At 43.0% G+C, this 13477-nt stretch overlaps 1 protein-coding gene across 1 annotated transcript in view; it reads left to right on the top strand.

Moving 5' to 3' along the window:
* The window catches only part of LOC147697032 (amine oxidase [flavin-containing] A-like), an 805659-nt gene that overhangs the window by 558978 nt on the left and 233204 nt on the right, over positions 1-13477 (top strand). Inside the window, exon 4 of the mRNA XM_086933275.1 lies at positions 3203-3307. Within this exon, the coding sequence (XP_086789401.1) occupies positions 3203-3307 (105 nt within the window). The remainder of the gene's footprint in view (positions 1-3202; positions 3308-13477) is intronic.

The following is a 13477-nucleotide window of genomic DNA, read 5'->3' as shown; positions in this document are numbered from 1 at the left end:
AAAAGGAATATATTTCAACACAAAACAATTAGGGCCAGATGTAGGTAAAATCAGTTTTGCGAGTCCTTAATAGCGATTTTTAGTGAATCGCTATTAAGGACTCGCAAAATGGAATGTATGTAGGAATTGCAATAATAATTGTGATCCTTGATGTTCCTTAATTGCAAATAGGAAATTGCGATTCACAATCAAGGAATACCTTGCCTGGAGGCCCATAGGAATGAATGGGAATTGCGCACACAATTTCAAGAGTGCAAGGGTTCCAAAAGGACACCCTGTTGCACTCCTGAAATTAATGTGCATGTGTGCACATGTGGCACACATACATGTCCTAAAAGAGCAAAAAGGCAAAAAAGTTATTTTTTAAAGGAAATTGCAAATTACCACCAACTTGAAGTTGGTGGTAATTTGCAATTCCTTAATGCAATATCGCAATTTGCGATGCCTATTATCATAGCATTTAGGGAATCGTAAATTGTGATTCTCTAAATGCTTGCGCAAAATAAGGAATCGCAATTTTTGCGATTCCTTATTTTGCGAGTAAGTATTTGCCTTCATACATTGCTCACAGCTGAAATTCTGTGAATTTCTTCGTTTGCGATCGCAATTTGGCTTGCTACATCTAGCCCTTAGTCTTTTCAATTGATACACACCTATGTTTTATGTCACTGGGTATCCATGAATATATTTATTAACATACTGAAATCACCAGTGCACTGTAGATCATGCTTTCAAATTTCGTTAACACGTTTCAATGGCAACACCTTATACAAACCACTTTCTTAAGGACAAATATGTAAACATCTCCCCAGTATATTTTTAAGTAATATGTCATTCAAAATTGTCTTAGGACCCATGTACTCCACTCTGTACACTTCAAATTATCCAGTCTGTCTACTTCTAGTTTTCCAGGCTTCCTCAATGTGCCACCAGGCATTGGACTAAACTGTTTAGTAGTTCTCTGTTGTTCATGGGGTCACTGTGATAAATCCCTCTGAATATTGGACACTCATAGTTCTATAATGCCCAAATTCTTTAAAAACCTGATCCACTCTTCATACCATTAAAAAGATTCTGCACTCCAATTGCCCACTGGTATCGGGCTACAACACCTTCAAACCCCTCTTGTGAAACAGTAATGCAGCCACCAACCAGTCAGTATTTTCTTATATTCATCAATTCTCTTATGAAAACAGATCATCATAAGGTGATATTGCAACACCATCCAGTGCCCCAAATGTTGTCATCGTAGAGATTTCAGCAACAATGTTCCTTGATTACAGCAACTGGCATCAGTGACCAGCCATGTTCTTGTTATGGCATGTTGTGTTATGTTATGTTATAGCATATTTATAAAGTGCACATATACCAAAAAGGTTTCATGATGGTAGAGAAACACAGAGTCAAAGAAGACTCAAGTTTTAACCATATGCCTGTCTTAAAAGCCAGGATTTCAACAGAGACCTAAAGTTGATATTGGAGGTTGTCGCTCTGATGTTAGGGGGAAGGGAATTTCAAAGACCAGGAGGAAGCACAACAAAACTGGTTCCACCCAATCTCTTCCTGTTGAATTTAGGGACCTCCAAAATATTTTGAGGCACAGACATAAGATTGAGTTTTGGAATATAATTCCAGATTCCATAGGTTACAAAAGTTAAACATTTACTGTGTCACAATTTAAAAATGATACTGAAAGCCAATGTAATTCTTCCAACAGATTTTTGGTGTGGAAAAATCTAGGCTGATGCAGACCAATCTAGCTGTTTGCTTTTGGACCAGCTGGAGCCTCTGACTCAAATCTATGGGAAGGTCCAAATAGAGAGATTTAGCATGGTCAATTTGGTGCATGACAAGGGCAGCAATGATCTGAATGATGACCTTGATGGAGAAGTAATACCTCATTTTTTTTATTTTCGAAATTGAAAAAAAAAGGGCGAAGTCACTGCACCTATCTGGGGCTTCAATGAAAGGTCTTCAATGACTATAATCTCAATCTTGTGTGAAACATAGATCTTCCATGGACTGCACTACACAACATAGGAAGCTCAGCTGCAGTCGAGTGTAGAGACAACAGCGACTAGAAAACAATGCAAAATAAAATTCTGCTATTAAGAGGCCAGCCTTTTGAAGAATTGTTGTTTGAAAAGAGCAAGATTCACTGGAGCCTCAAGCTGATAAGATGGATAAATGTTCAAAGCAATATCTGCAGAGTTCTGTAAGTGAAAGTGTTGTGAGTTCTGAGGTGTGGTGAGATTAAAACTGAGGTAATTGCTGACTTTCAAATATGTTATTTTCTTCAAATGTCAAATGACTTGAACAGTATACTGTAGTCTAGACCCCCTGATCCAATGTTTTTTATCATATCTTGTATTCTCGCTCTTCCAGAGCCCTGCACATGCTCAGAAAGGCCTAGCTGTCAGAATGCATCTGCTCTTATGTTATAACTGTCAGGCTATTCTTGCTGATGTAAGGAAAGAAATATATTTCCTACCACTTTGTTGAGCAAGCACATTTTGTAAAGTCATATTAGACAGTAAGTACTCCTGTATGTGCCCCTTTCCTCCTACAGTGGCCTGAGGGTACTGTGTGAAGCAATCTCCATCATTTGAGGTTGATAAATGCATTGTTTTTATATTACAGCTTCCGTGCCAATTTCTTCTTTGTTGGTTTAAAGGACCAGGTGTATCAGTGAACCCCTTAGAAGGTTTTCATTTCTTCACTGTGACCGCCTGACTTGCCACCGTATCATCATGTGCTTCCAAATAGCTATTCCAAGTTAAAGGTGGCAGCACCAAATAGTGCATGATCAACTACCGAAGAAGCAGAAGTAGCTAAAAGCAGGGACATGAAAGTGTGTCCCATCAGGTCTTCGTTGATGTTGCTTGAGTAGTTCATTGCAGTGTTCTGTGAGGACCTATCCCTTCTTCATGCTAGAGATGATGATTACTACAATAGCAAGCTCAGTGTTGAATGCCTGCATGTTATCAAATTCTGTTTAAAGTTGGAATAAACTGATCTCAAATTGTTCATCGATATATAGAGCTATAAGGAAGAGCATTACAGCAGACTTTTCATGGCATGCTTGCTGCTGTGTGTGAAAAAATGATTCAGTCTAACAACTAACCATGCTGCAAAGTAAAAATATATATTTTCCTGATTACATAGGTCACATTGAAATATGTTTTTTTATTCTTGTTTTCAGGGAAAGTCATATGCATTCCATGGTGCATTCCCTAATGTGTGGAACCCATTGGCAGTTTTGGATTATAACCACTTATGGAGGACCATAGAGGAAAAGGGAAAAGAGGTACAGTGTTAAAATAAAGTGCATGCATTGGAAAATAAATCACATTTTAGTCATTTATTTGGTGTTATGTTGAGTGTAAAATTAGGCAAGGTCATAAACAGAAAAGCATTGAGAGGCTCAGTTGCCCGTTTTACAAATAAAAGCTGACCTAATAGCTTAGTGAATCCTCTATAAAAAGGGATTCTCTGTTTGCAATTAGTGGATTCATTTGCATGGCATATTTAGATGTTGATAATGAAACATTATATACACCGTTAGGCTTAACAGCCAAATGATCATTCTATGAAAATTGACATCCCATGTTAATATAGTAGTTGAGCGTCAATATGTGGGCACACACATCAAGTAGCATATTTTCACAATTTATCCAAAGGGTTTATGTTATTAAATTATGTAGGGGTTTAGGTCAGTAAAAGTCGGAAATGTGGCAGTGAGGAATCCTGAGACCTTTAAACTTTAACATGAAGCTATGAATGCAGCATAGCATCAATTGCATATTTACATCAAGGTACATATGTGATGATTTCAAACGAATGAGGGTAATTGGCCAATTACAATCACGTTTTATATTGCTTAAAAAATAATCTTTGACAATGATCATTTTAAGCCATTGCCCATTTTAAAATCATTGGTGACAGGCCCTTTGATTAGGAGTTTTTAGCTTTTTTCATGAAATGGATTTGGGTACCAGACTATTTCTAGTAGATATGCATTTATCTCAGCATCATAGAATAAGTGCCTTTTTTCTTTCTTTTTTTACTATCAGCCTAAGCATTTTGCTCAAGATATACAGTAATAATTAATATAAAATTGTGAAAAAAAATAATGAAAGTCACGTATAAAATGTAGGCATGAGCGGGAAATCCGTTACGCCCACGGATTTTGCGGATTTTTGGGAAATCCGCAATCCGCGAATTTTGCGGATTTCCCACAAAATCCGCAAAAAAAAATCCGCGGACGTAACGGGTTCAAAAGTTGAACCCCCACTCATGTAACTATTTTACAATGGCGCCAGCAAGCTGCCAGCGCCGTTGTAAAATAGTTACAAAGTTAGCTTGCACAGGAACCACTAGATAAAACGAAGCAGGTGCTGCTTTATTTTATCTAAGTGCTTCCTGTGCAAGCTAACTTTGTAACTATTTTACAACGGCGCTGGCAGCTTGCTGGCGCCATTGTAAAATAGTTACATGAGTAGGCTGGGCACAGGTCTGCGCCCTTCGGCGCGATTGCATAGTAACACACACATGGTCGCTCAAACTAGTTGAAGCTCAAATTCAGTGACTCATTCATTAGCCCAAAAACAATTGTCAGGGTCGTCGAGGCTGGGCAGGTGTGCCTTCTTCCCAAATCTACCGTGGAACATCAGCTGTGATGCTGGATAGAGGCCTTTGCATCCTTGACTTTCACGAGCACAACACCAGTGCTGTTCCTGTGACCAGGAGCTTCTTTCTCTTCATCTGCTGAACTGATCTTTCTCTGACCTTTTATACACACAAGAGGCATGTGAACTCGCATTGAAGCCATGCCTATTTGGCCCCGCCCACACACTCCCGGTGTGCACCGTCTTCCCGCCATTTACCCACTATGATGGACAGCTCACTCAAGGGACCCCTGCGCCCCCCCCCACCACAAAATCCGCAAATCCGCGGATTCGCAAAATCCGCAGATTTTGTGAATTCGCAAATCCGCAAATTCGCAAATCCGCAGATTGCGAATCCGCAAAATCCGCTCATGCCTAATAAAATGAACAACTCAAAGATACACAGAAGCAACAACTCTTTGACTAGAACTGGGGTATAAGTTTATCTTGTCCCAGCAATATTTTCCCCTCACATATTTGAGGCCTTGGACGCTACACATCCTATCAGCTGGCCTTCAATGTTTAAAATCTTTATCACCTGATCAATTTGAAGCCGGAATCTCTTCTTCTCTGGCAAGCTTGTTATCAAATATGTAGCCATCACCCTGGTAGATGATTTGGAGAGGTCGCGCAACAGAATGAATAGAGCTTCTGCTCTTGTGTCTAGACCCTCACTTGATATGTGCTGAAAATTGTCTTGTCCCTTATTGGTCAAACCTTGAGCATTGCTTTAGAAAATGTAGCAAGTCTCTATTCAATTTCCAGGCCTAGTTACTTTATTCTGGCTTTTCATCATTGTAATACCCCACAAACTGATGTCAGGTGGCAAAAAGACAAGGGAACTTTCATGCACATTGGTGGGGATGGGCCAGCTGCACACATTGTCATGTACTTTTGTCCTTTCATCAAGCCTCTGCTTAATACTCAAGCTGCAAAAATAAACTCTTAATCATCAAACTGGTATGACCTACAATTCAGAGTTATGAGTGGTAAAGTAAAAACATATCTGTATACATTTATGCAATTTACCTATGAACCAGAAAAATCCAAATCTGAGCAACTGTTTAAAATGTGGTCAAATTCTAATGACCCTAAATTTAAGTTGTTAGTGTGTGTGTGTGTGTGTGGGGGGGGGGGTTATGGTAAAAATGTAAAGTTATTAAAAAGATATATTTAAATGTTAATTCCTACCTTTGAAAGTTGTTAAACCTAACATTCTTGCCGTGTTTTTCCCAAATTTGTCCCTTCAATCCTTCCGTTTTTGCTGACTTTGTTTTTGCTGGCCTTAGTGCTCTGCACATTTTACAGTTGCTATGCAGTTCTAAAGTGCTTGTGCTTTCTCTCCAAAACATGATAACCTTGGCTTCTCCTAAATTGGCACATTTAATTTATGTGTAAGTCCCTGGTAAAGTGGTACTACATGTCTCCAGGACCTGTAACATCAATGCTTCTAGTGGGCCTGCAGCACTCATTATACCACCCACTTGAGTAGCCCTTTACACATATCTCAGGCTTGCCATTTAACCCTGTGAGGAATTTTAAACGGGAATTTGGCCTGGCAAAACAAATCTTTTGCCAGGTCCGAGCCTTGCTTTTTAGTACATATGTCGACCTTAGGGTGGCCCCTAAACAGCACATATGGCAGGGTGCAGTGTATTTAAAAACTTGGACATGCACTTTTACTTTTCACATGTCCTGGTAGTAAAAGGCTCTTAAATTTAGTTTCATTGCTGCAAGGCCTGCTTCTCCAACAGAATAACATTGGGTAACCTTATTAAATGTATTAAGTGGTACCTTTTAATTGGGAGCAGGTAGGAAATCAAGTTTGGTCTCTTAAGAATTGACATTTAAAAACCTCTTTAACTGTAATTTTGGATTTTAAATCACAATCCTGAAAATGCCACTTTTAGAAAGTTGGCATTTTCTTGTCTGAACCATTGGTGTCTGCAGCCTGTATCCTGGGTCACATATTTAGATATAGGTGGAAGTTGGTCTTTGTGCCATTCCCCCAGACAAAGGGGAAATGGGTGTTGTCAAGATGAGGCATCTCTGTCAGGATGATGGGGAGTAACTGTTAACTACCACAATTGCATATTACAAAGGGGTTGACACTAGTCTTTTGTGCCTCCAGACAAGCTGTGGTTACAGCAGGGAGGCAGGTAATTCTATAAACCTTTGTAAGAGGGGACTCTAGAAGCTTCTCCCACTTCAAAGTAGGTACTAGGTAAAAATATTAGATCCTCAGACACAACTCTTCAGATCACTTCTGAGCCTGTGAACTCTGCCAGGAAAAAGGACTTCCTAGCTTTGAAATTTGCTCTGGTGACCTGCTTGCTGACCAACTACTGTTTTGCATTCTGTTGCTGTGAGCTGCCCTGCTGTATCCATCCTGCCTGTGTGGACCCAGAAACCCAGAAAATCTCCAAGGGTCAGTTGGTTAGCCTCTTGTTCAAGACACAGGGACATAACAGGCTTAATTGATGTCGATGTATCACCCTGCATCTCAACACAGAGCAACACAGCCCTCCATTGACTCCGGCCCAGCTTGTCCTTGACTCCGATTCATCTTAGTGCAAGTCCTTCCAAGCTCCAATGCTGATACCGGCTAAACGCAATGCATCTCATCCCCTGTGCCGAAGCATTGCAGGGCAAGTCACCCCAAGCCCCTCTGGCCACCTCAACAACAATGCAGAAGCTCGCATCACAGCTCTCCGTCTATGATCATCGACTCCCCCACTGTGCGATGCATCTCCACATGGGCCCGAGCACCATACCTCCTTGTCAATGCCTCCTTAATGCCTCCTCAATGCCTCCCCACGCAGCTTGACGCAAGGACTACTCATCCTGACATCCAGGCCTCAAGGTACTTTTCAGCAGACTGAACTCAATCCTGTATCCAGCCCACGCTCCATCAGCTTGAACGTGTGACTTAGACTTGATTTACCATTTATCTAGGGTTGGCTTTTTTTGCTTCTCAGCGCTTGATTTTCACACAATCTATAAAATTGCATATCTCCAATTCTACTAATTTGATTGTTGTCATGTTGGTGTAATTTATTACATTTTAATACATTTTTCTAAATTATTGTGTGATTTTTCTTGTGTTGCGTTTCCACCTTTTTATTGTTTGTGAGCTGCATGAATACTTTACACATTAGTTTACTGCTTTCTTGTCAAGTTACCAGAGGGTTGAGCACTGGTTAATTTGGGGTTTGCTTGTTTTTCACGCTGACAAGAACTATTGCTACTGCCTGAGTAGGGTTTCACCCCCCTCAGCCAGTAAACCACCAATTTCCTACATTGGTGTTCAATGGTGAGATTCAGTACTTGTGTTTGTGCAGTGTCATACAGTGATGTTAATGTAACATTAAAATCCCGGATAAATAATGTAATACCATTTCAAGTTTATCTTAAATTCTCCTTGATTAGCTCTTTTTCTTTTTTCAAATAAACACTCATCCTACCTGACTGTCTTGCCTGTAGTTACACCTGCAAGGATGGAGTTTGAGCTTGTCAACCTGCTAATTACACTGTGGTCGAGCTCAAAGAGTTTTAGAAGGAGAGGGGACTTTAAACCAAGATACCAGGAAGCTGGAGCTCAAGAAGGCTCCGAGGGCGTGGGTGAAAGTTCATTAACCAGTGGCCGCAGCAGAGGACCAAGAAGGGGAGAATGATGTGGAGGAACAAGAGGAGGACCTGACCACAGGTCTTGAGTTGCAGTACCCAGAATGTGGGACAACATGTCCACAGGAGTGGTGTCCCTTGCCAGATCAGGGAGCAGTATATTGTCCACCGGTCTGTCTCCAGAGGACTTGAGGGACAGGAAGGCTGAAAGAGAGCTAATTTTTCCCCTGGACAAGCTCAAATTGGAGGCTAAAGCTGAGGCTGAGAATGCCTTAGCTGAAAAAAACTGGCTATGGAAGAAAAACTTGCTTTGGGGCAGCTGGCTCACTAAAGGAGCCTCATAGAGCTCGTAATCAGAGCCAGGTAGTCAGAGTTCAGCAGTAATGATGGCAGCATACTTGTAGGGCCCTCTGGAGAGAAGAGGGTCAACATTCACAAGGATCTGCTGCCTAACTTTTTTGTTGCAAAATACATCGATAAGTGGTTTTAAGCCTATGAGTTTGCTCTGGAGATGCTTAGGGTCTCTGGAGAGGATTGGGGGGGGGGCAGTCTCTAGAGGCAGATAACTTGTCAAGGGTGGGATGCCCTGCTGGCCCTGGGAAAGGCAGACTGGGTGGGGTATCACTCCCCCATTAAGAACAATCTTATCAGGAAGTATGGCCTAAACCCAGAATAGTATACGCAGAAGTTTAGGCGCAGCCAGAAGCTGCCCCATCAGACCTGGGTGGATTGAGTGGATTCCTTTTGCAAACACTGGATGGTTGGGTGAAGGGCATTGAAGTGAAAGATTACGAAAGGCTGTTCCTTTTGAGCCCAAGAGAGTACATGTTCAGTCTTTTTTTACAGGGCTGTGCCAACACGTGGTCGATAACACGCTCACTGACCTCTGGGAGCTTGCTAAGGAGGCAGAACACTGCTCAGCACCAGGGTCCTCTGGGAGGGATCACCAAAAATCTGGACTGATTCCCAACCAGAAGAAGGAGGGGGGATTAAAATAAAAACAAGGATTTCTCTAAAGGTTCTCAAAACAGTTCCATGGGGCACGATTCTCAATCCCAACATAAGCAGAGGAAGAATAACAAGTCCTCAGGGAAGTTCACCCCTAAGTGCCACGAGTGCCATAAGTATGGGCACTTCTAAGGTGATGTCTAGAGTCTTAATGGGCCATTGCATCACTGTTGGACAGACACCGGGGCTGGATAACGAAGCACTTAGGAAGGAGTTTGCCCTAGTTAGTATGGGGATATGTTTAGAGGATACCCTAGTTTCCCTGGGTTACAGAAGATGGTGCCAAAGGCCCACATGCCTAGCAATACTACAAAGTACAGGCAGTGGGTCACCATCCGTGGGCAGCAGGTAGAGGGTCTAAGGGACACAGGAGTCAGTTTGACATTTGGTTAGGTGTCATCTGGTGTCCTCAGAGCAGGTAATCCCTAATGTACTCCACAGGGGTATAGTAGCTGACATCCATGAGAATCACTATCCAGTGGCTTTGGTTCCCTTTGAATGGTGTGGGGGTCTCAGGTTCCTTGATGGTTGCTGTGAGTCCATCCATGTTGGTGGATTGTCTGCTTGGCAATGATATAGAGCACACCATTTGGAAAGAGGTGGAGCTCTGGTCTCACCTGGTGGCGTTGGGGTTGCCTGAGTGGGTATGCCTGACAACATGGTCCATGGCTGCCCAGGAGTATAGCCAGGAGGATCTGGAGCCTGTAAAGGTAGCCCAGCTGCCTGCCAAAAAGTGGAAGGGCAAAAGAAGCGGGAAACCTGCTCATTAAACTCCCACAGTCTGGGAGGAGACTGAGGGTAATGTCCCAGAACCTACAGGGGAGGACATTGTAACCCTGGTTCAGCTACCCTAGCTGCCCAGTTGTCAGAAAAAGGAGAACCCCCCAAGGAGGAGTTCAGGAAGAGTTCATGGACCATGCAACCCAGAACCCAAAGGCTATACTTTGAGGACAGTAAGGGGGGAGGGTAGGAGCACGCTGCCTCACTTCCCAGTGCCACTACCCCTTTGCATCATGGTTAGGGTAGTACAGGATTTCGCTCTTGCATCAAAGTTCATCATCATCTTTATCAAAGCTGCTTCAGTCCTTGCTGTATCTCTACACACATGTGTTTCTGAATAATTTCGTAAATGGTGGAGAATTATTCTGGGGTTGCTTGACCTGCTGCCATAAATTTCCTCAGGTCAATACCACTCCGGGCATACAGGAGCTCTGAAGCTTGTCAGCTTGTAGACTCACAAGAGTCTTTTATAACAGAAAGGAGTGGTAAGAGCACACTGCCTCACATTCCAGCGCCATTAACCCTTTGCATCATGGTTAGTGCAGTACAGGATTTCGCACTCACATCAAAGTTCATCATCATTTTTACCAAAGCTGCTGCAGTAATTGGTGTATCTCCAAACACATGTGTTTCTGGATTATTTCAGCATTAGTAGAAAATTATTCTGGGGTTGCTTGACATGCTGCCACAAATATCCTCATGCCAGAACCACTCTGGGCATGCAGGAGCTCCGAAGCTCATCAGCTGGTAGGCTCACAGGAGCCTTTTTAAACAGTAAGGGGGGGTAGAAGCACATTGCCTCCCATCCCAGCGCCATTACCCCTGTGCATCCAGGTTAGTGTACACAGGATTTCAGGCTTGCATAAACGTTCGTCATAATTTTAACTGATGCTGGTGCAGTCATTGACGTATCTCTAGAGATACCTGTTAGACCTGGCATGATTGGCGTGGGTTTTCCCTGTATTTTTGCTTTTGCCTTCTGTTATTTTTCTGTGTGTTGGACTTCGTTTTTGCTGGTATAGATGCCTTGAGCAGTTTGTCACTTCTGTTCAGTGCCAAAGTGCAAGTGCTCCCTGTAAATTGTTGTTATGGATTGGTGAATCAATGATTGGCATATTTGATTTACTAGTCAGTCCCTACTACAGTGTACTGTGTGCGCCCAGGGCCTGTAAATCAAATGCTGCTAGTGGGCCTGCAGCACCGATTGTGTCAACCACATAAGCAGCCGGTAAATGTAACTCAGACCTGCCAATGCAGTGTCTGTGTACAGTTGTGACTGTCATGTCGACTTGGCAAGTGCACCCACTTACCAGTCCCTAACCTTCCCTTTTCTTACATATGCGTCACCCCTAAGGTAGGCCCGAAGTACCCCTCTGGGCAGGGTGCAGTGTGTGTGAGAGGTAAGACATGCACTGTTGTGTCTGGCATGTAATGACAGTGAAATACTGCCATTTCCTTTTTCACTATTGTAAGGCTATCAGTCCCATAGTATAGAATGGGGAGTTGGTTTATAACATCTTATAAGCATAACTGCCCATTAGAACAAGATAAGAATATGGAGTTTAGTCGGCCTGAATATAAAGATGCATCTTTTAGTGAGGATGATTTTTACATTCTGTGTTTGAAAATATCACTTTTAGATAGTAGGTATTTTCTTGCTTAGCCATCCAGTGTGCCTCTGCTAGGTTTGTGTATTGACTGGTCTGGCTTTGGAGTGTCAGAGGTTGGGGATGTGCATTCTGTGCAGACAGCCACTTGGGGGGCTTAGGTGTGTTTTGACTTTCCAGGGCGAGTCAGGGCTGGGCTGAATAGACCTGGGCTGCATTCAAAGTTGGGGGAGGAGATTTCTTTCACACCTGAATGGGCCTGGTCTACCTTGCACAATGCTGTCTCCACCTCCTGCCAGGATGCCGCACCGGAGAGGACAGAACTAGTTCTGGCTGGGCAAAGACACTCTCTGCCTCCATAGAACAAAGGATTTTGTGCTATAAAGAGTGGGGCCCAGACCCATGAATTTTAGATTGTCTCTGGAATTCAAGAGGAACATTTGCCAAGGAGAAGAGCTGGAAAAACTGAGAAGTATTGCCCCTCTTCTGTGTGCTGTCTGGGGTTGGCCTGCAGTGGCTGTTTCTGCCAAGGAAAGGATAAGGACTGTGTTGTGTGCTGTGTCCTCTGCTTGAGGAAGATCTTCAAGGGCTTGAAGTAGAACTTGCCTCCTGTTTTTGAAGTTTCAGGGATACAAAGACATCACCCCCAGCACCCCTGAACTCCCTTTTGACCTGCCAAGAGCTACCTGCTGCTGTTCTGGACCTCTGGAGGTTGCTCCTGGTTGGGAACTGGAAAAGTAAAGCAACGAGGAAAAGTGTGAGGCATCTGTACCTATTTCCCAGTGCAAGAACCAACACATCGTGGGACCCCAGATGAAGAAATCAATGTAGCGCCATTGCCTCCGCCGCATTGAGAAGTGATGCATCCCCGATCCTCATACATCTCACCAGGGCGCCAAGTCTACAAGGACACTGTAAGGAACCGAGGCATCACCTTCCCTGTTCTTGCTTTTAATTTTGAGGCATCCAAGGTACTTTGTGTGAAAAGTGTTGCATTTGCAATTTGCCCTGAACAGAACTGTTCCTACCTTTTGGAAGTCATATTTTTATTACTGCGTTGTGGATTATTGTCATTTTGTTCTAGTTTGGTTTAGATAAAGATTACTTATTTTTCTAAACTGGTGTGGTGGCCAAGTATAGTCTTTTTTACTATATTACAGAGTGTGTTCACAAATTCTTTACACAGTGCCTCTGAAATAAGCCTTGCGGCTTTTGCCAATCTACCAAGAGGGTGAGAAGGGGTTATTTTGGAAGTATACCCCCTTACCCTGACTAGTAAGAAGGATCCCATATTGGACAGAGATACATACCTCTGCCAACTAGAGACCTCCATTTTTAACAATACCCCTTTGCATCCTGGTTAGTGTAGTCCAGGATTTTTCCCTTGCATCAAAGTTCATCATCATTTTTACCAAAGCTGGTGCCGTCATTGCTGTATCGGCCCATCAGGCTTCAAGGTGCTTCTCCTCGTGGAGCAATTTTTGACAGATATTCAACATTTAGAAAAAAAAGAGTGCATCGTTTAGTGAAGGAGACCTCCCTACAAAAAAAATCAGACCGGAGGAGCAGTGTGCGGTGATGGGAAATATTTTTTCACCGAAAAGAGAGTGAGTACGTGTGTCACTCTCCCAGCAGAGATGGTGGAGACACGCTCTGTATCCAAGTTTAAACAATAGCACAAGGGAAGCAGGGGTGAATCTGGTAACCTTGTGTTTTGGAGTGCAGCTGGAGATGGGCAGAGGGAGCCATGGGCTCCTCTTGCTACCAAAGCTCCGGCTTCGCTTGCTCAAT

The sequence above is a fragment of the Lissotriton vulgaris genome, chromosome 8 (genome assembly GCF_964263255.1).
Source record: "Lissotriton vulgaris chromosome 8, aLisVul1.2, whole genome shotgun sequence".
Classification (NCBI taxonomy): domain Eukaryota; kingdom Metazoa; phylum Chordata; class Amphibia; order Caudata; family Salamandridae; genus Lissotriton; species Lissotriton vulgaris.
Note: the sequence above shows the minus strand (reverse complement) of the source record. Positions and strands in the feature narration are given on the sequence as shown.